Source organism: Moschus berezovskii, chromosome 4 (assembly GCF_049115385.1).
Source record: "Moschus berezovskii isolate FMDL1 chromosome 4, NW_MosBer_1.0, whole genome shotgun sequence".
Lineage (NCBI taxonomy): Eukaryota > Metazoa > Chordata > Mammalia > Artiodactyla > Moschidae > Moschus > Moschus berezovskii.
In genome coordinates this window covers 97,544,517-97,569,484 of record NC_142463.1, presented here as the reverse complement: position 1 = coordinate 97,569,484, position 24,968 = coordinate 97,544,517, and the positions used below count along the sequence as shown (strand labels likewise).

The 24,968-nt window shown below is 38.6% G+C and overlaps 1 protein-coding gene across 5 annotated transcripts in view; it reads left to right on the top strand.

Annotated features, from left to right (window-relative positions):
• GDAP2 (ganglioside induced differentiation associated protein 2) overlaps positions 1-24,968 on the top strand; it is a 169,924-nt gene that overhangs the window by 35,216 nt on the left and 109,740 nt on the right. For all 5 annotated transcript variants that reach the window (XR_008682857.2, XM_055403676.2, XM_055403678.2 and 2 more), the window contains exons 9-12: positions 11,729-11,805; positions 12,579-12,655; positions 15,290-15,429; positions 15,739-15,793. Coding sequence is in view for 4 of the 5 variants with exons in the window: in XM_055403676.2 (XP_055259651.2) it covers positions 11,729-11,805; positions 12,579-12,655; positions 15,290-15,429; positions 15,739-15,793 (349 nt within the window). In the remaining variant the exon portion in view is untranslated. The remainder of the gene's footprint in view (positions 1-11,728; positions 11,806-12,578; positions 12,656-15,289; positions 15,430-15,738; positions 15,794-24,968) is intronic.

Below are 24,968 nucleotides of genomic sequence, written 5' to 3'. Positions count from 1 at the left end.
GGACTAGAGAAACAAGATAGGGGCTGCCTCTACTAAATGGTCTACATATAATGTGGTCTCATGTATTCTTCCTGACACTCCAGTAAAGAAGATACTGTCCCCACTGAGTAGATGGAGAAATTCAAAGTTAATTTGTCACAGTTAATATGTGATGAGGCTTTCCCAGTGGCTCAGATGGTAAACGCGTCTGCCTACAATGCGGGAGACCTGGGTTCGATCCCTGGGTGGGGAAGATCCCTGGAGAAGAAAATGGAACCCACTCCAGTATTCTTGCCTGGAAAATCCCATGGACGGAGGAGCCTGATAGGCTAGTCCATGGGGTTGCAAAGAGTCAGACACGACTGAGCAACTTCACTTCACTTCAATATGTGATGAAGTCAGTGTTTTCAGATGCACCTCTGATTTCAGAGCTTCTACACTTTCTATTGCAGTTGTAGTACCTCTATAAAATTAGATTATATTCTAACAGCGGAAACTAGGGAAAAGGGAAAGCCGAATTACAAAGTTTTTACTTAACATATTTGTAATTAAAGCATAGTCTGTGGTTGTCGTATTAATGATTGAAGAGCTTTATTTCCCCCTGTTTTATCCCAAGGACTTTGTAAAGTCATTCCATTTCTTTTAGGTGTTTTCTAAAACAATTCTAAATAAACCCTTTTTGAAACATAAAGAAAAGTAGCTTTGGTATTTCTGGGTAAGTTTATCTAAGGACTAACAGATTATCCTTGAAAAACTAGCTGCTTTTCAAAAAATTTTAAAGGAAAGGAAAAATCATAAACCATAACTGGTTAATATTCACTATCTTTTAGGGTTGATTGAGAGGGTAACATCTCTTAGGGTTGTTGTGAGTGTTAAATAAGATAGTGTAATGGACTTAGCACAGTACCTGGTAATTCTAGCAAGCTCTTAAAATTGGCCACTGCTGCTCTCTTTAATACTGAGCAAATTTTGACCTATTATATACCTTTGAGCTTGGGTACTCGACACCCCTTTTGACTGGATTACTCTTGTCCTTCAATTTGTTCTCCAGGTTTCAGCTCAGACTTGATTGCCTCAAGAAACTTAGCTCCCTGGAAATAAGTTGGAGTAGCTGGAACAGAAGTCTGCCTCCCCCATATATTTTTTTCTTTACACCCTATACTTAGCCAACCAAAGCATAGCCTAGCACTTATACTATACTGTAATGATGTGCAGTTGTCAGTCTCCATATATAAAGTGGAAGTTGTACTAGATGATCTCCAAGTCCCTTATAGAATTTTGTTTTTTCTGAGTTCCTGCTCTTCCCTTTATTATTTTCATAAAGAAAATCAAATTAGCCACTAGGGGGCATCAATAAACAGCTTTTCCAAAGGCACGCACCATCAGATGATAGCTTCAGTGGTTTCTGAACTCGACCATGCGTAAGAATCATCTGGCAAACATTTTTCTTTAAATACAGTGACTGGGCTCTACCTCATATGTCTGGGACTTTGGCCTTTAAATATATTTTGAAACTTTCATATCACAATTCATGCACTGCTAGATTTGGATACCTTTGTTTGGACTACAGCTGTAGTTCTCAAACTGTTTGGTCTCAGGTCTGCTTTGCATGCTTAAAAATTATTGAGGACCCCAAAGAGCTTTTATCTTTACAGCTTGTACCCATTGATATTTATTATATGATAAATTACTTGTTCGGGCTTCCCTAGTTGCTCAGTGATAAAGAATCCACCTGCCAGTGCAGGAGACGTGGGTTCAATCCCTAGGTCAGGAAGATCCTTTGGAGAAGGAAATGGCAACCCACTCCAGTATTCTTGCCTCGGCAATCCCATAGACAAAGAGGAACCTGTAGTCCATGGGGTCTCAAAGAGTCAGACAGAACTTAGCAACTAAACTATAACAACAGAATTATTTGTTAATTCATTTGAAAAATAACCCATTATGTTTTTATGAAAAAAAAGCTGTTTTTTAAGTTAGTAAGAAATGCATCGTTTTACATTTTTGCAAATATTTTAATGTTTGATTTAATAGGAAACAGCTGGATTCTAATCAGCATTCAGACTGTTGCAATATGTTGTTTTGTGTGAAGTATATGAAGAAAATCTGACCTCACTAGATACATAATTGGAAAAAGGAGTATTTTATTAGCCTTTTAAAGTAGTTAGGGATATTCTTTGATATTACACCATAACTCAATAAATGGTGCTTTAATAATGTTTAGTTGTAATATGGAGTCTCAGACTATATCTATGAATTTTTGTATTTTTATATTAGAATGTGTTGTTTTATTCTGTACTTAGAGTAGATTTTGTAATAGGAATTTGTAGCATGAATTTATAACATGGTGCATTGGCCTTGTGGAAAGTATTGACTCACTGAATTAGTCGTTCCAAATATTGACACATTACATTATACAATATCAAAATACTATATTTGTTGGTATCACCACTGCTCTCATCAGAAAAATCCTCAAGTGTTAGGAATGGTTACCTTCTGGTGATGGATACAAATTTGCTAACAGTTTATACATATATATATATGAAAGCTAAAGTTTTATCACTGGTAACAAATACTGTCGGTTGTTTTCCTCGATATGACAGGGTCACTTTATTCATTTCACTTGATTCATTTCTGAGAAAATATCTGCCAAATACTCATATTGAATAATCACAGTTTGCCAGTCATTAGTTGAAGAAAAATGGTGTTTCATGAAAAAAAACAACTAGTTCAGTTAGCAGGTCAGACACTTAGTTCTTTACTTCAGGACAACCTTAGGCTTCAGTCTGCAGAAATGCTTTTTGTGTTCTTCCCATTTTGTGACACATTAATATTAAAAAGATGTATTCCCAAGGGTTGATGTAATAAAATTAATATTTTTTTCTTCCTCATAAAAGACATTCTTAAATGAAACTGGCTCTTTTCCTCCTGAGTTTTTTGACAGTTAAGAACACAGTGACTACTAGTATGATCTGGTGCTTCCACCTGGATTCACGCTAACGCAGCAGTTTCTTTTGTACCATCAGTGCAAATGTCAACACAGTAAAAAAAAAAATGAAGGTTTGGTTTTATTATGAAGATAGTTTGACCTTGCAGAGCCCCTGAAAATGTCTTGAGACTGTGGACCACACTTTGAGAACCACTGGTCTGGGTCTCCTAGCAGTACTTTATTGTTGAATGGAGTTTTGGCAATTACCGGGTGTGGTTTTTCTGAAATGTAGTATAGCATTAGAATCAACAAGGGTACTTTCTAAAAATTCATGGGCCCCACACCAAACTTCTTGAATCAGAACCTCTGTGGGGAGGGCTCAGGGTCCATCCTTCTAAGGTTTCTTAAATGATTTCTTAGACTACTTTGTGCCTGATCTGGTCTGGCCCCTTTAACTTATAGAAGGGTAAATTGACCACAAAGAGTGACTTGACCATAGTCACAACTAATGGAGGATGAGCTATACTGAAGCTCATCTCCCTTCTCTTCTACCATCTGCAGCCACCTACAAAGACAGATTCAGAGAAGCTGGGAAAGGACGAGACATGTTCTGTGTGCATGTACAGAGAATTACATTGTTAGCACCTTTCTCAAATCAGTTACCCTAGTCTCTCTTCCTGTCTCCCTGTCTCTCTCTCACACACACACCTTTTTCATTTCTCTGTGGGTAATACAGATAAACCGGCATTTGTTTGTGTCTGGACTGGATACTTGCCTATCTTGTGTCTCTCCTTTTAGTGAGATTTGTATCACTTAATAATGACTTGTTCAAGCCAGTATTATTAAAATAAATCTGTATTCACTAGATTTCCGGAGAGCCCGTGCTTTCTGGAAAGGGGTCCTCAGCAAAGGGGTAGGTTAGAAAGGACTATGAATGCAGCATGTAAAGCCTTGCCCTTGTTGGTAGAAAGGGATGATCTTGAGATTCAAATTGGTCTCAGAGTTGACAGTTTCTGTTCAGTTCAGGAGACATTGGACTCCATTCAAGGTACTACTCTAGAACTGAAATAGACAGGTAAAGAAGGTAATCCCTTGAGAAATTCGTGAGTGAGCCACGCTACCTTAACACGTCAGGGTGTGTTACGTATGGTGCTCTGGTTGTTTTGGACATCAAGTTAACACATAATAACCTGTAGGCTTGGTGAAGAGTACCACCTCTGGTTATTAATGCCTGAACCAAGAAACAAAGGGCAATCTTTAGTTAGGAATGTCTTTTTGAAAGCCTTCAGTTCTTGCTTCAGTAACAAAACTAATGGTCACATGGATAGGTTATAGGGTTAGTTCATTCCTTTTGTAGCATTGGCTTGTCTCTGTGTAATAATTCACTTTAACATCTAAAATAATTAGATAAGTTTTCTAATTCTTGATTATTATTTCCAGGACTTCCACCCAGTTGTGACACTAATCTGGGCGTATCATAAGATAGGAGTTGGCTTCCTTACAAAAATTAGCAAGCAATCTAGATATTCTTTTACAAAGATCCAGCTTTTGAAACTCTTAAATTGTTTTTCAAGTACTTTTTTCTTTTGCTTTTTTCCTTGATTGGCTTAAGATCCAGTTGCCTGTAACTCTTAAGTCATTTCTCACAGTAAAAACTTTATCTCATTCATTATTAAATATTTATTGAACCTTTACTGTTGTGCCAAGCTAGAAACACAACAAAGTGACATTCAAGGCAGATCTAGCCCCAGGCCTCATTAAGCTTAAGGGCTTGCAGAGAAAAAAAAAATGTTAAACTAATTACTGTATAAAGATGTATTTTTTTTTAATTGGAGGCTAACAACATTATTGGGGCTTCCCTGGTGGCTCAGAGGTTAAAGCGTCTGCCTCCAATGCGGGAGACCCGGGTTCGATCCCTGGGTTGGGAAGATCCCCTGGAGAAGGAAACGGTAACCCACTCCAGTATTCTTGCCTGGAGAATCCCATGGACGGAGAAGCCTGGTAGGCTACAGTCCACGGGGTCTCATAGAGTCGGACAAAACTGAGCGACGGAACGAAACGGAACAACATTATTGGTTTTGCCATACATTGACATGAATCTGCCCCAGGTGTACATGTGTTCCCCATCTTGAACCCCCCTCCCACCTCCCTCCCCATCCCATCCCTCTAGGTCATCCCAGTACACCAGCCCCAAGCATCCTGTATCATGCATCGAACCTGGACTGGTGATTCATTTCACATATGATAATATACATGTTTCAATGCGATTCTCCCAAATCATCCCACCCTTGCCCTCTCCCACAGAGTCCAAAAGACTGTTCTATACATCTGTGTCTTTTTTGCCGTCTCGTATACAGGTTTATCATTGTCATCTTTCTAAATTCCATATATATGTGTTGCTGCTGCTGCTGCTAAGTCACTTCAGTCGTGTCCGACTGTGTGACCCCATAGATGGAAGCCCACCAGGCTCCCCCTTCCCTGGGATTCTCCAGGCCAAGAACACTGGAGTGGGTTGCCATTTTAGTATACTGAATTGGTATTTTTCTTTCTGGCTTACTTCACTCTGTATAATAGGCTCCAGTTTCATCCACCTCATTAGAACTGGTTCAAATGTATTCTTTTTAATTGTTGAGTAATGCTCCATTGTGTAAATATACCACAGCTGTCTTATCCATTCGTCTGCAGATGGACATCTAGGTTGCTTCCATGTCCTGGCTATTATAAACAGTGCTGCGATGAACATTGGGGTACATGTGTCTCTTTTAATTCTGGTTTCCTCAGTGTGTATGCCCAGGAGTGTGATTGCTGGGTCGTACAGCAGTTCTATTTCCAGTTTTTTAAGGAATCTCCACACTGTTCTCCATAGTGGCTGTACTAGTTTGCATTCCCACCAACAGTGTAAGAGGGTTCCCTTTTCTCCACACCCTCTCCAGCATTTATTCCTTGTAGACGTTTGAATAGCAGCCATTCTGACTGGCGTGAAATGGTACCTCATTGTGGTTTTGATTTGCATTTCTCTGATAATGAGTGATGTTGAGCATCTTTTCATGTGTTTGTTAGCCATCTGTATGTCTCCTTTAGAGAAATGTCTGTTTAGTTCTTTGGCCCATTTTTTGATTGGGTCATTTATTTTTCTGGAATTGAGCTGCGGGAGTTGCTTGTATATTTTTGAGATTAACTCTTTATCAGTTGCTTCATTTGCCATTATTTTCTCCCATTCTAAAGGCTGTCTTTTCACCTTGCTTATAGTTTCCTTTGTTGTGCAGAAGCTTTTAATTTTAATTAGGTCCCATTTGTTTATTTTTGCTTTAATTTCCAATATTCTGGGAGGTGGGTCATGGAGGATCCTGCTGTGATTTATGTCAGAGAATGTTTTGTCTATGTTCTCCTCTATGAGTTTTATAGTTTCTGGTCTTACATTTAGATCTTTAATCCATTTTGAGTTTACTTTTGTGTATGGTGTTAGGGAGTGTTCTAGTTTCATTCTTTTACAAGTGGTTGACCAGTTTTCCAAGCACCACTTGTTAAAGAGATTGTCTTTTCTCCATTGAATATTCTTGCGTCCTTTATCAAAGATAAGGTGTCCATAGGTGCATGCATTTATCTCTGGGCTTTCTATTTTGTTCCATTGATCTATATTTCTGTCTTTATGCCAGTACCATACTGTCTTGATGACTGTGGCTCTGTAGGATGCAATAAGAGTATGTATAACAAGGATTTTAACTAAGTCCAGTGTGGGAGAGCTGCATGAGTCATGTCCAACTCTTTGTAACTCCATAGACTGTAGCCTGCCAGGCTCCCCTGTCCATGGAATTCTCCAGGCAAGAATACTGGAGTGGGTAGCTGTTATTCAGGGGATCTTCCTAACCCAGGGACCGAACCCAAGTCTCCCACATTGCAGGCGGATTCTTTACTGTTTGAGCCACCAGGGAAGCTCAAGAATACTGGAGTGGGTAGCCTATTCCCTTCTCCAGGGGATCTTCCCAACCCAGGAGTCAAACCAGGGCCTCCTGCATTGCAGGAGGATTCTTTATCAGCTGAGCTACCAGGAAAGCCCATTAGTATATGAAAATGTATTTAAATTACAGGATGCATTAAGAGTATGTATAGCAAGAATTTTAACTAAGTCCAATGTAGGACAGCTGCATGAGGTCAGGAAAAGCTTCTGTTAATTTCAAAGTGAAAATTTTCCCTGGGCTGTTAGTTGTATACTAATAAGTAGGTTAGTTAGTGAACTTTTAAGAGTAATTTAGCTTGAATTTTCTTCATTATTCGACTCTTGGTTCTGCAGTTGGATGGTAATTTATTAACTAGAAGAAACGGCCTTGTGTTTGCTTTGTGAGGACAACGTCCAACTTTAGCTGACTGCAGTGTGTTGAGAAACCATCTACTCAGTGTATCTGCCTGGAGAGCATAGAAGTGGGTACTTTTGCTGCCAATGTGACGTATTTTGTGCGACTGTTAACCAGTAATTATATTTTACCTATCAAAATAAGCTTTTGAGGTTGGGTTGTTTTTTCTTGTTTGATTTTTAGCTTTTGTTTTGATGGTTGGATTAGGGTGAAAGGTTCCATGTCTTCATTGAAATAAAATGGAAACTAGCAAAAGGTGAGGTGCCGTTTTCAAGAATATAATGGAAAGTTTAAAATATTCTTTGAATAGGTGGGGGAAGCAGGGATAATCAAAGCAAATTTACATAATCTATAGAATGGAGGGGATAATTAGAATAAAGAAGAAACCAGATGAAGTTGGCAGCTGTGAGTTGTTGCATTGGAATTCATCCCAGGGTTCTTAGAAACTATAACAGTTGCCAATGTCTCAGCAGTGATTCTGAACCTTTTTTAAATCATAAAGCCTTTAAGAATCTGATGTAAGCTATAACCTTCTTCCATAATCATGTTCATAAGGATTTGCCTATCCTAGGATCTCAAGTTGTTAATCACAGATGAGGTTGAAAACATTTTTGAGTTTACACTATTTCTACTTCATATTATGGGCTAAAGTTAATTTTAGATGGGTTAAAAACTTAAATTTTTAAAAAAAATTCATGGAAGGAGTCATAGGTTAGTATTCCTCATACCAATAAAAAACAGATTTCTTAAATAAAATATAAAAAGCACTGTCTACAAAAGAAAAATTAATCTTGACTATATTAAAGATAAGAACTACAGAAAGTGGGGCAATTAAGCTTAAAGAAAGTGAAAGGCAAATTGCAGAATATGAGTATTCACAATACACACATCTGGAAAATGATACGATCAAAAATATATAAAGAACTCCTACAAATAAGTGAGAAAAGAACAAACAAGCCAATAGATAAATGGACAAACAGTATGAACAGGCATCTCACAGAAAAAGAAAAAGCCAGGAAATATGAACAGTATCTCAGCGTCATTAACAGCCAGGGAAATGAAATATGATTTCAAACCCAACTGATTCACAATTAAAATATTTGCTCAGATCAAGTGTTGAAGAGGCCATGGATTCTCAGAACCTCCTGTTCATTGCTTGCAGAAGTATAAACCAGTGCAAAATGGTGGAAAACAGTTTAGAGCTTGAAACCAAACATACCCTGTATGTTCCACTTCCATTCCTAGGAGTGTCCCCAAGAGAAATCACACACATATACCAGGAGATATGTAAAATAAGTTGATTGTAGCACATTCACAGTGGCAAAAACCTGGGAATAGCCCGAGTGCCTATCAGTAGGAGAGGGATGAAAACTACAGTTTTCATATAGTGTAAGTACATTGTGGGTAATAGTCAAAGAGAATGAACAACATTGATACCCAACAATAGAGATGAATTTTAGCAATATAATAAGTACAAAAACTCGACCCCAAAAATTTTGTGATAAGCTTTTTTGTCTTTTTTGAATAGTTAAAAACAGCCAAAAGCTTTTTAGGAATATGTATAGATGAATTAAAATGATATAAAAAGGAAAATAGAAAATGAGGAACCTGAGATTCCAGATGACGAGTGAGGAGAGGCAGCGGCTGGAATTGGAGGGAAGTGACCATGGTGATTAGATGGAGGTTTGTGATGGCGCTAACTTTTATTTGGGGTAGATTCTGGAGTGCTTATTACATCTTTCAGTTCAGTTCAGTTCAGTCGCTCAGTCGTGTCCGACTCTCCGCGACCCCATGAATCACAGCACTCCAGACCTCCCTGTCCATCACCAACTCCAGGAGTTCACTCAAACTCATGTCCATCGAGTCGGTGATGCCATCCAGTCATCTCATTCTCTGTCGTCCCCTTCTCCTCCTGCCCCCAATCCCTCCCAGCATCAGACTCTTTTCCAGTGAGTCAACTTGTCGCATGAGGTGGCCAAAGTATTGGAGTTTCAGCTTTAGCATCAGTCCTTCCAATGAACACCCAGGACTGATCTCCTTTAGGATGGACTGGTTGGATCTCCTTGCAGTCCAGGGGACTCTCAAGAGTCTTCTCCAACACCACATTTCAAAAGCATCATTCTTCGGCGATCAGCTTTCTTCACAGTCCAACTCACATCCATACATGACCACTGGAAAAACCATAGCCTTGACTAGACGGACCTTGGTTGGCAAAGTAATGTCTCTGCTTTTTAATATGCTATCTAGGTTGGTCATAACTTTCCTTCCAAGGAGCAAGCGTCTTTTAATTTCCTGGCTGCAGTCAGCATCTGCAGTGATTTTGGAGCCCCCAAAAATAAAGTCTGACACATCATTAAAAATAGCTAACTAGATAACTACTTTTTAAAAGAACCATGCATGTACCAGGGATGAGAGGGTTTTGAAGCAAGGTGATTAGTTCTATTCTGTGCATCTGAGTTCCAGTTTAAAAATTTTTTTTCTTTAGAGTTCATTGAATACATAGTGACTGAGTGTCAGGAACTACCCTAGAGACTTGCTGGAAATACAGAGACAATAAAGACATAGTCCCTATCTCGAGGTCTAGCAGAATGGACACAAATACTGCGGTGAGTGGGGAAAGAAGCCTTGTGCTGACCTTTGTGATACGAAGCGAGAAGCAGTTCTACCACAGTTCTGGAACTTGCTTCCACCTGCTCCTCACTCTACTCTGAACCTCTACTCCTACAGTCCCCCTCTTAGAGACATGATTGATAGAGCATTTAGATGTCTGCTAGATTACTTGTCTCATACTGTATTATTACAGTGTTAGTTTTCTTTGTAATATGTCTGTCTCATATGTTCAGCCTTAAACTGTGAATCCAAGGGCCTTTTACTCTTCTCAGGGCTCCAAAATACCCTGAATAATACTTATGTTTATTGTTTCACTCAACAAAGATTTGAGTCCCTGCTATGATGCAGGCGTTGCATTTTTGCAGTAGGTCTTTGAAAAATGAGGTAATGAATACACAGAGTATAGAAGTGAACAGATATTTACTGAATTCCTGTTGCATGTTTGTGTTATGACCTGTGGTGCTCATAAGACACTTAAGATATACTATTCTCTTTAGTCTTGATATGGAGATGGTTTAATCATAAAACAATTAGAAAGCACTACAGTTGGGGAATTAGTGTAAATAACCTGGGAAATAGCTCTGTGTGAAAATATGGTGTTGTACATATGAATAGGGAGAACTAAAATAAACATAGATCCTTTCTTGATTTGCACATTGTATCTTAAACTAACATTAAAAGCTGTTGACTTTAAATTCAGTTAGCACAGGTGGGTATGTTTCTAAATTTAAAAAGGCAGACTATAGAACTGTGCAATACTAAGTGGGTTTTTTTTTTTTTTTTCCAGTTTTTAAAAAAGTTTGGCCATGCTGCATGGCTTGTGGAATCTACATTCCCAGACCAGGAATCTAGCACAGAGTCCTAAACACTGAACTGCCAGGGAATTCCCAACACTAAGTTTATTTTTCACAAGCAACAATTTCCATGAAACTAGCAGGCATATCACTTGTTGATTACAATCCCTATGTAATAGACTTCTTATTAAATAGCCTTAGTTGTGTGGTTTTATAGCTGAAGGGTATTCTGCAGAAACACTGTTTTGCAGATCAGGAAACAGGTCCATAGAGCTGAAGTGTCTTTATTAAGGTTTCAGAGAAAGTGATAAGATGAGAACCCAAATATCCTCTCTCCTGGTTTAGTTTTGTTGTTGTATTTAATGTTGTAGGAGGTTGCCAAATGAGACCTAAAAGCTTCAGAGCCTAAAAGCTCTTCGAAATTTTTAATGTTTTTTCCAATTTTAACATTCTCTTCGCCAAAGCCAAAATGCAGTCTCTATGATCTGGTATATGGAGTATCAGTAGAGCTAGTGTGATTAGTCAGTCATTAAATAAGCCCGGACTTCCCAGAAAAAATTTACCTGGTTTCTTTGTGATCTGGCAAAACATATACAACACTTAGCTGTTTTTCTTCTGAAAAGTGAATTCCGTGAGTGTCTGACCATGTCTCTTCACTAGAGTATTCTCAATACCTCTCTTGAAGTAAGCAGTCAGTAAATCTTCATTGAGTGAGGGAACATCTCTTGTGGAAAACTGGTACTGCTTTAAGCTTTATTTGCATTTTCTTTCAAGTAGAAGAAAATAATAGTATTTTTAAAACAATGTTAGTTTGGGTACTTGATATCTTAGCCAATTACATGAGTAGTCTTCATTTGCTCAAAAAAGAATTTTAAAAGTTGTCTGGTGTAAACATCTTCCTTTCTCAGTAACTCATTTGTTTTTTAATAACAGTCGAGATTCAGCATAGTGTAACAGCCTCTTTAACTCCTTCCTCATTATAATAAAGCATTCTTTAAGCTAAAAACAGGTCTCATTTATAGATTTACAACTGTTTATTATAATTATCGTATCCTTTATTTCTCTAGTTATAATCGCTGGTTGTGTCAAGCAAGATCTGAGGATCTATCTGATATTGCTTCTCTAAAAGCCTTATACCAAACAGGTGAGCTTAAGGACATGGTAACTTATTCTTTTACTGATTAAAAGACATTATTTGGCATGCTATTATGGACTTCATTCTTCTCTGATTTTGCCCATTTTGTCTACATATAGATTTTTTTTTTTTTTTGGTACGATGAAGATAGGTTTTGCTCATCATCAATATGTTAAAAATATTATATCCACCTGTAAGATTTTCAGCTAGTTATTCTATATTGGCCAACTTCATTTCTTCTCGGAAATGAAGTCCTTTTTCTTCATTTTCTGTGTCTTATAAATTTTTTCCTAGTTTTAAAGTACCCTAATCTCTTTATACAGAATTCAAATCTTACATAAAGTAACAGAGACAGTGAAAGTTATCAGATTCCCCGTTTGTATTTCTTTTCTAGACAGTACTTGTTAATTTTCAGATTTGAGTTCCATTTAGTTTTTCTTGGATCACTAATGTTATTAAAAGTTGTAGTTAACTTAAATAGAAAGCTATTTATAAAATGATCTTTACCCTGTGACCTTACCTTTGGTTTCCCCAGATTTAAAACCTGTAAGAGGGCTTACCTTAAAAGGGCAATCATCAAAACTTCATGAAGTTGAAAAAAAATTAAGAAGTGATTTTCCACATAGTGAAAGAAATCCGAAGATGAAATTTGAAAAGCTTATATTCCTAGTTTTTAGTCTTTTACATTTGATTAGAATATTTTTATAAGATCAGAGCCCAGGAGGACAAATAATACTCTTGGAATAAAGTTTCTGGGTGCTGATTACATTTCCTGTTTGCAGGTGTGGATAACTGTGGTCGCACAGTAATGGTGGTAGTTGGAAGAAACATTCCTGTGACATTAATAGATATGGACAAGGTAAGCCATAAAAAGGCTTTGTTTTATAAATAACATTGATTTCAAAAATAAGTAGGGTATGGATTTGGAATCAGGGCTTAGATTATGAGATGAGACAGAATTGCGTGTCTGTGACTGAGTAGCAGCCTGGGTTCTACAAGTTGGCATATACCATTTCAGTCAGCCAGGGGTCTGGCCTTGTGTTCTAGGAGAAGCAGAGTACTGAAATGCCACAATGGGATTTCCAAAAACTCAGCTACTGTGTTTTACACATGACGTAAATGGCAAGTTTTTGGTTGGACTCATTCTGTATTATCTGCCTTTCTTGAAAAAAGAAACAAACTTTTGAGAATCTATCTGAAGAGAACAAACCAGAGATGTAGTTAACCCAAGATGTCATCATTTTGTGATCCCTTCTTTTGAAGATAAAGGACAGAAACAGATGATTCATAGCAGAAGAAACGTATTACTAGTAAATAAGAAAATGTTCAACCTGATTAGTAGTGAAAAAAAAGTGAATTAAAATTTTCACTTTCAAAATTAACCATTACTTTTATTTTTATTTTTTAGCCGTTACTTTTAAATAATAATCATTGTCGTCAAAGATAAACTATCAAAGTGACCTAGTAATTCCATTTCTAAGAATTTTTTAACTACTAAAGAAATAATCCTAGGAATGAAATAGCTATTGGCCAAGAAACTGCTCAAATTGTGGGATACAGTCGAATCCAAAGGATAAATACATAGATCATCCTAGAACATCAGTCGTAATAGAAACTGGCTGCAAAGGAAGAGACTCACTTTAATAAATAATTTTTAACTATAGTAAGAAAAAAAATGTACTCAAAAGTGTAAAAGCTGCATACAATTTTAAGATAAAGCACCATTGTGCAAAAGCTGTTGATTACACCTGGCTAAGCCCTTAGAGTCCTGGTCCCTGGTGTTTAGATAAAAGAAAAAATTGAGCCTTGGATCTGGCATTTTACTCACAGACTTTTTTGTGACACAAAATAACAAATTCTGTTAATTATTTTGCATCCATAAATGGAATGTTCTGTGACCCTGAAAAAATTGTGGTTATAGAGTTAAGTACTATAGAGAAATGTTTATGATATAGTGTCAATAGAAGAAAAAGTGGTACATAGTGTGTATACACTGACCTTTTTTGGGGGCGAGGGGAGCAGGATGGGAGTTTAAGCATAAAAAAACTGGAAGTCAGTATCTTAAAATTATTTCATAGTTTTAGGGAGAATTTGTTTTCTATATTTTTCTGTCCTGTGGCTATACTTCTTTATAAATGAAAAAATTTAAAGATGGAAAATTGGAAGCTGAAAATGGGTATCTTAATTACCCTGAGCAGGAGGTGGTAAGTGGACAGAAAGAGGACAAGAAGCAGTCTGGTGAGAGCAGAAGTAATAAACACACACACACACACCTTAAACACTCAGCTATTTATAATGATCAGTATGGCATTTATTCACAGCATTAATAATGTGATTCATACCAATAAAAGCGTAAACCCCTTTGATTCTGATGTGTATTTGCATGGTGTTCTGAATGTTTGTGATACATCATTTCATTTATATTGTGAGGTCCAAACTAGCTAACAACTGGAAATAAAATGCGTTTCGTTAGTGCCCTCCTCTGTCTGTTTTGGTAGCAGTTGGACCTATGCTAACTAATCCTTAGTAGTCCATTCATGTGAATGCCAAGGACTCCCCTGAGGCAAAAATGGGGAAATAGCCTGTTTGGTAGTAATCCTTCAGTTGCCGCCTCTCAGCGTCATGTGTGTCATTGTTTATAGCTACGCCAGTGGGTCATGCTGGTCCTACCCATGTTGTATCTCTGCTTTGTACTTAGTGTTTCTCCTAAATTTCATCCTTCTTGTAATGGCATACTTTTCTGACTGATCCGGGTCACATTAGGTTTGAGTCAGAGCAGAAGTGCTGCCCAGGCCACTGCCTTCTGCTCACTAAACCTGTTCTCATTTTCCTCATTCAGTTCAGTGTTAAAGATACTGAGCAGATTAGCCCTCAAAGTGAGCCATGTGAGGCATGAGTCCATATCTCACTGGAGACTATAAAGATTCGTCACTGAATTCAGGTAGAACCTTTAAGAATGATTAAAAGTCTAGAAATTCTCTAACAGTTTTGAAATCATTATCCCAGAGAGAAAAGACCTGGTAGTTGACTGAAGAGCTCTTTTGTATATACAAAGAGCTAATCTGAGAGGATGGAGATATTCTTCTCCGTCACTTAGGACAGAAAGGGAACGTACCATATCATTATGGGAACTATTTGGGAAGATCTTTTTGAAGAGATACTTATTCCTGATGTCCGCAGTGTCTGGAACATAGATTAAGCTCCTGGGTTTTTTTCTCTCTCTTGGCCTCAGGTGGCACATTGATAAAGAATCCACCTGCCAATTGAGGAGATATAAGGGATGTAGGTTCGATCCCTGGGTCAGGAAGATCCCCTGGCGTAAGAAATGGCAACCCACTCCAATATTCTTGCCTAGAAAATCCCATGGACAGAGGAGCCTGACAGGCTAAAGTCCTTGGGGTCACAGAGAGTTAGACACAACTAAGCACACACACACACTGTGAAATAGACTACTATACAAAATGATCATTACTTTTATTCCTTTCCCTTCTAGGCGCTCTTATATTTTATCCATGTAATGGACCACATTGCTGTGAAGGAATACGTATTAGTGTATTTTCACACACTGACCAGCGAATACAATCACCTGGACTCAGACTTCCTGAAGAAACTCTATGATGTCGTTGATGTCAAGTTAGTTACTTTCTCAAATTTTGAAGGGGGACAATAGCTTTTTCCTTCCCTAGTATTAAGCAGTAGCAAACATTGTGGTGTATTCTGTGAAAGGATAGTTCATGTAACAGCTTTTTACAATATATAGATTGGGTATTTTAATAATAGGAGTCTCCCCTTAATTCCAGTTTATTTTGTATCAGAGTAAATTCATATGTAAACTTTTTCCTGCTTCTAAACTCTAGAGAAAGAGTTAATTGTTCATAATGTTGATTGGTTTTAGGCATGGCTTATACTGACCCTTTTTTTTGTTTGTTTATTTTGAATCAGGTACAAGAGGAATTTGAAGGCTGTTTATTTTGTTCATCCAACATTTCGTTCAAAGGTAGGTATTTTTTTCCTGCTAAATCTACGTACCTGCATATTAAGATATATTTCATCATCTTAATTCTTGCTGTTACTGTTGTGACTGCTAATTTCCTTGTTTACCCTTCATTTTTAAGTGATCTCGAGTTGTGGTCCTAATGTTTTGGTCCCTTGTAACTCAGATGTCTTTGTCGGTGACCTTTACAAGCCATTAGCCCCTCTGTCCTTGCCTCTCTGTCCTGTTTGTTTGGGCTTACCTGATGGCTCAGATGATAAAGAATCCGCCGACAATGTGGGAGACCTGGGTTTGATCCCTGGGTTGGAAAGATCCCTGAAAGATGGCATGACAACCCACTTTAGTATTTTTGCCTGGAGAATCCCCACGGACAGAGGAACCTGGTGGGCTACAGTCCATGGGGTTGCAAAGAGGTCGGACATGACTGAGCAACTAAGCACAGCTCTTAGTTAATCTGGGCTTTTTCCTGCCCCTGTTCCTGGCTAATTCCTATTTTATCCTTCAGATCTCAGCTCAACAATTACTTTATGTAAAAAAAGAAAAAAGAAACCTCTCTAACCAATCCTGCCACTAGTGGGTACTCCTACAAGTCATCAGATAGAGCAGTCATGGATTGGGATATAAATTTTGAGAGTCATCATCAAGTAAATAGAGCTTTAACTCTTTAAAAGTGTTAATGAATAAACCAAAGACAACAGCTGAAGATAGAGCACTGGGATCAGGGAAGGAGACCAAGAAGTAATCAGAAAAGCAGCAGGAGAACCAAGGTTGACTAATGCTGTGGAAGCCAGTGGATGGGCAAGGCATCAGAGATGGTAGAAATAGTTATTATTTTAAAGTGCTGTAGAGAAATTAAGTAGTGAAAAGTCCTCATTATATTTGATAACTAAGATGAGTGAAGACTTCGATGAGAATGTCTTCCACTTTGGGAAATTTGTCACTGTTTACAAAATTGTTGTTTCTCATTAAATACCATCTTTAAATTTTGCATGAAGTGTTTTAAATATTTCTTTTAAAAATTGCAAACTTCCTTTTGGTCCCTCAGTGTTACAACAGCACAGTATTAAGTGCTGTGCTTATGGGATCACTGCTTGGTCAGGCTTTTTTAAAAAAGTAAAATGTGTGAGCAGTCAATTAAATCACTTATAATTGCCTTTCCTGCGCTTCTTTCAGTTGATTTCTGACTACATAGTTTTACCAGATAGTATACTATTAACTTTCCCACTCTTGGGAAAGTTAATTTTGTTACACTCAGCAGGTGGCTAATTTTTTTTCTATAGCACTTACGGAAGTAATGCTTGACTATTTCCCAAAATTTCATCATCCATTTTCTTTTTTATTCATACAGTAGCTACTGAAATTTTTTCTTAAATGGGGACACACAGAAGGATTAGCTTGATTTTTAGTATGTTTCTGCAAGAATGTCTGCTGTTTCCCCCTTGTACTCAGAATTGTACTAGAGGTTCTAGCCAATGTAATATGACAAGAAAAAGGAACAAAAAGCATCTCAATTTAGACACGAGTAAATAAAACTGTCTTGATTGACAGATGACATGATTATCTATGTAGAAAACCCTGTAGTATCCTCAGAAAAGCTATTAATACTAGAATTAATAAGTAACTTTTTAGCAAAATTTCAGGATTTAAGATCAGTATTCAAAAATCTATTATCCATATTAGATCCATTAAATTTGAAATTTAAAAAGCATTATAATTTACATTAGCATCAAAAATATTAAGTACTTAATGGTAAATATGACAAAAAATGTGAAAGACTTATACATTGTACAAGTTAGTGATAGCAGTAGTTGTTGCTCAGTTGTGTCTGACTCTTTGTCACCCCATGGACTGTAGCCCACTGAATGCTATAAAACACTGATGATATACATTAAAACAGACCTAAATAAATGAAGACCTATACTGTATTTATGGATTAGAAAGTTTAATATTGTTAAATTGTCATTTCTTGCTGAAGCTATAGATTCAGTTCAGCCCTAACCAAAATTTCAGCAAGCTTTTTTTTTTTTTTTTAGAAATTGACCAATTGAAATGCACAGAATCTAAAATAGCCAAAACAAGTTAGGAAAAGAGCAAGGTTGGAGGACCAGCTCTACCTGCCTCCAGTGCTGATTCTAAAGCTGCGATACTCAAGCAGTGAGGTACTGGCATGGAGGTGGGCAGGTTGATCAACAGAGCAAAATTAAGAATCCAGAAATAGAGTCACATATAGATGGATAATTGATCTTTTTCAAAGTGCAAAGTCGGGTCAGTGGAAAAAGGATAGTCTGTTCAACAAGTGATATTGGAACAATTGGATGTCAATATGCAAAAACAATGAACTTTGATCTGTGTCTTGCATCATGTACAGAGTTAACCGAGAATGAATCAAGGACCTAAATGTAAAACATAGAACTTTTTAAACTTCTAGAAGAAAGTATAGGAGAAAAAGCTTTGTATGACCTTGAGTAAAGCAAGTTATTCCTTAAATTAACACCAAAAGCATAATCTATAAAAGAAGTTGAACTTCATTAAAATTAAAAACTTCTGCTCTTTTGAAGATAGTTAAGAGAATGAAAAGATCAACAGCAGCCTAAGAGAAAATCTTTGTAAATTAAACATTTATCTGATAAAGGTCTTGTCTTTTGAATATATAAGGAAAGCTCTAAGTAAAAAGGAAACAGTTGAGAAATAGACAAAAGATTTGTACAAAAATCTGCCTTAACCAGAAGATATACAGTTGGCAAGTAAGCAGATGAAAAGATGTCGAGCACAGTTAGTTATTAGAAAAGTACAAATGAAAGCATCGTGAGATAGTACATTCCTATTAGAACAGCTAAAATTTAAAAGATGTGTTTGTGGTCCTCAGTATCTATTCATAAAGCTAGAAAAAGTTGAATCCTATTAATTTATTATGAATGACAGAACTAATAAAAAACAAAACAATTTTAGAAAAGAAAACTTAAGAAAAATGTTAATGATTGTCTGAGTGATTTCTGTACCTATGTTCCTTATAAAATTCTTTCAACTTTGGTAAATGTTGGAACATATTCATAATTTTTTTAATGGTCAAAACTGTTTTTACTTCTATCACAAATTCAGACTTATCCAAAGAGTATTCCTTTGTGAATTCGCCAGACTTATGAAAATATATAACCACTATTTGCTAAGATCTGACTTAGCCTCTCCTCGCCCACACAACAGAGAGTCATTGAACAGCTGTCCTTCCCTCACTGTGACATCAGTGGATAAACATTACCAGAAGTTTCAGTGTTACAGCCACTCGCTTTGGCTGTCACTAGAACTGCTTCATGTAGGAGTCAGTGGGAATGACAGGTTGGGCAAAGGCTGAAGGGAAAATGTATGAAGTGAGAACCATTATGTTACCTTTCCATAGTATTTTGGCATGGAGAAATCGTTGGAGGACTGAGAGAATAAAGCTCATATGTAAAGAAATCCACCGTTATTTTATACTAAGTCAAAAACTGTAAATGGAGTGGTTGTAATTATAAAAGAATGAGATGAAAAGAAATCAAGGGATAATAAAAAAATTGAATCACACTCTTCTGATTTCCATACTTCTCAGATCTTTTCCAGTGCACTCCACCCAAAGTGATAATAAATTGACTGCTCGTATAAATCACTACTCTCTTTCTTTTTTGATATTTCCTGATAGAACGCAAACTAATAATATTTAAACCTACTGTTGATTCTGGCTCTATTAGATCACCTAAGTTGCACACATGTGAACAATCTTTTCCTAGTTTATGTTGTTTTGTGATCCCATGTTCTTGGCTCTGCACTTGTGAATAATTGGGTGAAAGAATTTCTGGAATTCACAGAATATTCCAGCAGTCTTTTTTTCAAATGTTTAGTTTTCTTTGGGCTTCCCAGGTGGCTCAGATGGTAAAGAATATGCCTCCATGTTTGGAAGACTTGGGTTTGATCCCTGGGTCAGGAAGAACCCTTCGAGAAGAGAATGGCTACCCACTCCAGTATTCTTACCTGGAAAGTTTTCTTTGGTTTTTTAAAATAGTAGATACTGAGTAATGCAAGTTTACCTAGATAAATGTATATGTATGACTTATGTTGTAAGTAATTGAAAATTACTGTTCAGGGGTTTTCAAGGCAAGAATACTGAAGTGGTTTGCCATTCCCTTCTCCAGTAGACCACGTTTTGTCAGAGCTCTCCACCATGACCCATCTGTCTTGGGTGGCCCTACACGAGGCTTATAGTTTGATTGAGTTAGACAAGGCTGTGGTCCATGTGATCAGATTGGTTAGTTTTCTGTGATTGTGGTTTTCAGTCTGTCTGACCTCTGATGGAGAAGGGTAAGAGGCTAATGGAAGCTTCTGATGGGAGAGACTGACTGAGGGGGAAACTAGGTCTTGTTCTGATGGGCGGATGCTCGTAAATCTTTAAGCCAATTTTCTGTTGAAGGGCAGGGCTGTGTTCCCTCCCTGTTAATTGGCCTGAGGCCAAACTATGGTGGTGGTGATGAAGATAATGGCGACCTCCTTCCAAAGGTCCCAAGCTGCACTGCCACACTAGTGCCCCTGACCCTGCAGCAGGCCACCGCCCAGCCGTGCCTCTGCCGCCACTGCTCCTTGAGAGTCCCTCGGACAGCACAGAGATCCAACCAGTCCATCCCAGAGGAAATCAGTCCTGATTATTCATTGGAAGGACTGATGCTGAAGCTGAAACTCCAATACTTTGGCCACCTGATGCGAAGAACTGACTCATTTGAAAAGACCCTGATGCTGGGAAAGATTGAAGGCGGGAGGAGAAGGGGACGACAGAGGATGAGATGGTTGGATGGCACACTGACTCAATGGACATGAGTTTGAGTAAACTCTGGGAGTTGAGATGGACAGGGAGGCCTTGCATGCTGCAGTCCATGGGGTAGCAAAGAGTTCGACATGACTGAGCTTCTAAACTGAATTGAAATTTAAAAGCTGAGCTTTATAAAAAAAACAAAACAAAAAAACTGAAGACAGTGCTCTTGGGTCTCCCTGACAGAAAACTCTTAACTAAGTTTCAACTTCTGTCTGCTTTGAGTAACAGTCTCTTGTTAATGCCCGAAGAATGTAAGGGAGGTAATGGGGAAAAAATGCAATGGAGAAATGTGTTCGTCCTTCAAATACTGAGCGTATGTGAACACTGCCCATTCTTCCTAAACCCAGCCTTCTCTTTGAATTTACCACCACTCCTTACCATGTCCGTGTGTGCAGCGTAGTCGAGTCCTTTCATAGAACTGTGTAACTAAGAGGGACTTTAAAATTCATTCAGGTATAACTTCCTCATTTTGTAGATGAAGAGACTGGGCCCAGATCGAAGGACATTTGTTTTTATTGTAGAATGAAAGAATATTAGACCATCCCCACATGGTAAAGTAGTAAGTCCAGAAACTGTTTGTTAATTCTTTCAACATATAATGAATTCCTTACTTTTCATGTTGGGCTTTGATTAGACCCTATAAATATGTGTTGAAGGAGACAATCCCCACAGGGGGAATTGGTTGAAAGAAATCAGCTACTACCACAGAGAATGTCAGTTACACAGTAATATGAGTAACATGGTGTTTGTTGGAACTCTTAGAGGAAAGCTGCGTCTCGCACTTTGGGTGGAGGGTGGTCAGTGAAAGCTTTCTCACGGAGGTGAATTCCGACCTGAGCTCTGGAGGACAATTTTTCACCAGGCAAAGAACTGAAGCAAAGGGGTTCAGGAGTAAACAAAGCAGCATGTAAAAATGTCCTGAGATAAGAGACTGTGGAACACAGATTCCCTGTGTAGTTTCTTCTGGCTCCATAATTTTATACTTTTATCCAAGTAGCACAGTGCCTTGCCTAGGACAGGTAATTGTGTCTATCTTTGAACCATTCATTGCATTTAGCTTTTTTTTTTGTTGTTTTTTCTTTTTTTTGCCTTAGGAGATCGTTATTCTGCTTATGAGCTGGCTCCTTTACTAGAATCTAATTCCTCATTAGAGGAGTGGCCATGTCACTGTTGCCCTGTGTGACTGACAGCTGTGCACAGTGCTCAGCACTTGGTAGACTCCCAGGAAATGTGTAACTCCTGTGCAAATGCATCTCCTGATACGTCCTGGAGATACTTCTCTGTTCTGACTCTGCAGTCTTATTCTCTTGAACTCTTCCTAGGATCTCTAAAAATCTGCATGGCCTCTCTGTAGCTCTTACTAATTTATCAGCTAACTCTTGGCTGGTTGTATCCTAATCTAGAATTTTCACTTATCTAGTTTGCAGAAGTTTATATCAGTTAGGTGTATAACAGCCTGCATTAAAAGAAAAAAAAGATGTAAAAAACTGGGGATTGGTGTGTAATTAAATGACTGCCTAATTTGATTTATATTAACCCACTTTGTTCTAGAAACAACACTCCCTCCCCTCCACCACCCTCCAAATAAACTTGTTAAGGTGAGAGGGTACGGAGGGTAATGTTAATATTGAGGCCTTAAACCAGTCATTCATAGTACAGCCAAAATAGAATAGTGACCCAGGTCATAAAACTCATTATGAAATAGACCTTATCTCCATTCATTGATTCTTGTTCAATGAATGCATGGTTCTGTCTGTAGCTTTTAAAACTTCGGACCATTCTATGTCTGCCAAGTGCTAGGGAAATTATAAGAAGCTGTTTATTCCTGTGAAATAGAAATAAGTTCTGTACATGAGATTTAAACATAAGGTTGTGAGAATTCAATAGATGGAATAATATGATTGGAGCTGTCAGGGAGAAATGGAGAGGGGTTTCTGCCAAGTCTGGAAGTTTGGGCAAGATTCTGATAAAGATAAGTTCAGTGTTGGCTCTGTTGCTGCTGCTGCTGCTAAGTCACTTCAGTCGTGTCCGACTCTGTGTGACCCCATAGACGGAAGCCCACCAGGCTCCCCCTTTCCTGGGATTCTCCAGGCAAGAACACTGGAGTGGGTTGCCATTTCCTTCTCCAACGTGTGAAGTGAAAAGTGAAAGTGAAGTCGCTCAGTCGTGTCTGACCCTTAGCGACCCCACAGACTGTAGCCTACCAGGCTCCTCCATCCATGGGATTTTCTAGGCAAGAGTACTGGAGTGGCTTGCCATTGCCTTCTCCGGTTGGCTCTGTTCCGTTCCGTTCCGTTCTGTCGCTCAGTCGTGACCGACTCTTTGCGACCCCGTGGACTGTAGCCTACCAGGCTTCTCCGTCCATGGGATTCTCCAGGCAAGAATACTGGAGTGGGTTACCGTTTCCTTCTCCAGGGGATCTTCCCGACCCAGGGATCGAACCCGGGTCTCCCGCATTGGGGGCAGATGCTTTAACCTCTGAGCCACCGGGGGCGGGGGCGGGTTGGCTCTGTTAGTCTGTACTTTTTCTCATAAGTAAGCATGAAGAAAGTATTTTGCATTAGGGACTGGGAATATGTGAAAGGTACTCTGGGAGTTGGTGATGGACAGGGAGGCCTGGCGTGCTGTGATTCATGGGGTCGCGGAGAGTCGGACACGACTGAGCGACTGAACTGAACTGAACTGAACTTGGAACAAGCCCTGAAAAACATGATAGAGTATCAAAGAGATTGATACTCTATTTGATTGCCAACAAAATGATTGGCAGTTGCCCAGAGTGTCATGTAGTGTATTTATTATGTGCCCAGTTATATCTTGGAAGTGTGCTGTGCCAGTTCACTGAGAATTCGTATACATAGATTCAGTTCAGTTCAGTCGCTCAGTCGTGTCCGACTCTTTGAGACCCCATGAATCACAGCACGCCAGGCCTCCCTGTCCATCACCAACTCCTGGAGTTCACTCAAACTCATGTCCATTGAGTTGGTGATGCCATCCAGCCATCTCATTCTCTGTCGTCTCCGTCTCCTCCCACCCCCAATCCCTCCCAGCAACAGACTCTTATCCAGTGAGTCAACTCTTCTCATGAGGTGGCCAAAGTATTGGAGTTTCAGCTTTAGCATTAGTCCTTCCAATGAACACCCAGGATTGATCTCCTTTAGAATGGACTGGTTGGATCTCCTTGCAGTCCAAGGGACTCTCAAGAGTCTTCTCCAGCACCACAGTTCAAAAGCATCAATTCTTCGGCGATCAGCTTTCTTCACAGTCCAACTCTCACATCCATACATGACCACGGGAAAAATCATAGCCTTGACTAGACGGACCTTGGCTGGCAAAGTAATGTCTCTGCTTTTTAATATGCTATCTAGGTTGGTCATAACTTTCCTTCCAAGGAGTAAGCGTCTTTTAATTTCCTGGCTGCAATCAGCATCTGCAGTGATTTTGGAGCGCAAAAAAATAAAGTCTGACACTGTTTCCACTGTTTCCCCATCTATTTCCCATGAAGTGATGGGACCAGATGCCATGATCTTCGTTTTCTGAATGTTGAGCTTCAAGCCAACCTTTTCACTCTCCTCTTTCACTTTCATCAAGAGGCTTTTGAGTTCCTCTTCCGTTTCTGCCATAAGAGTGGTGTCATCTGCATATCTGAGGTTATTGATATTTCTCCCGGCAATCTTGATTCCAGCTTGTGCTTCTTCCAGCCCAGTGTTCCTCATGATGAACTCTGCATATAAGTTAAATAAGCAAGGTGACAATATACAGCCTTGAGGTACTCCTTTTCCTATTTGGAACCAGTCTGTTGTTCCATGACCAGTTCTAACTGTTGCTTCCTGACCTGCATACAGGTTTCTCAAGAGGCAGGTCAGGTGGTCTGGTATTCCCATCTCTTTCAGAATGTTCCACAGTTTATGGTGATCCACACAGTCAAAGGCTTTGGCATAGTCAATGAAGCAGAAACAGATGTTCTTCTGGAACTCTCTTGCTTTCTCCATGATCCAGCGGATGTTGGCAATTTGATCTCTGGTGCCTCTGCCTTTTCTAAAACCTGCTTGAACATCTGGAAGTTCACAGTTCACATATTGCTGAAGCCTGGCTTGGAGAATTTTGAGCATGACTTTACTAGCGTGTGAGATGAGTGCAATTTTGCGGTAGTTTGAGCATTCTTTGGCATTGCCTTTCTTTGGGATTGAAATGAAGACTGACCTTTTCCAGTCCTGTGGCCATTGCTGAGTTTTCCAAATCTGCTGGCATATTGAATGCAGCACTTTCACAGCATCATCTTTCAAGATTTGAAATAGCTCAATACATAGATTACCTTCTTCTATCAATGGGGATAGGAGTAACATT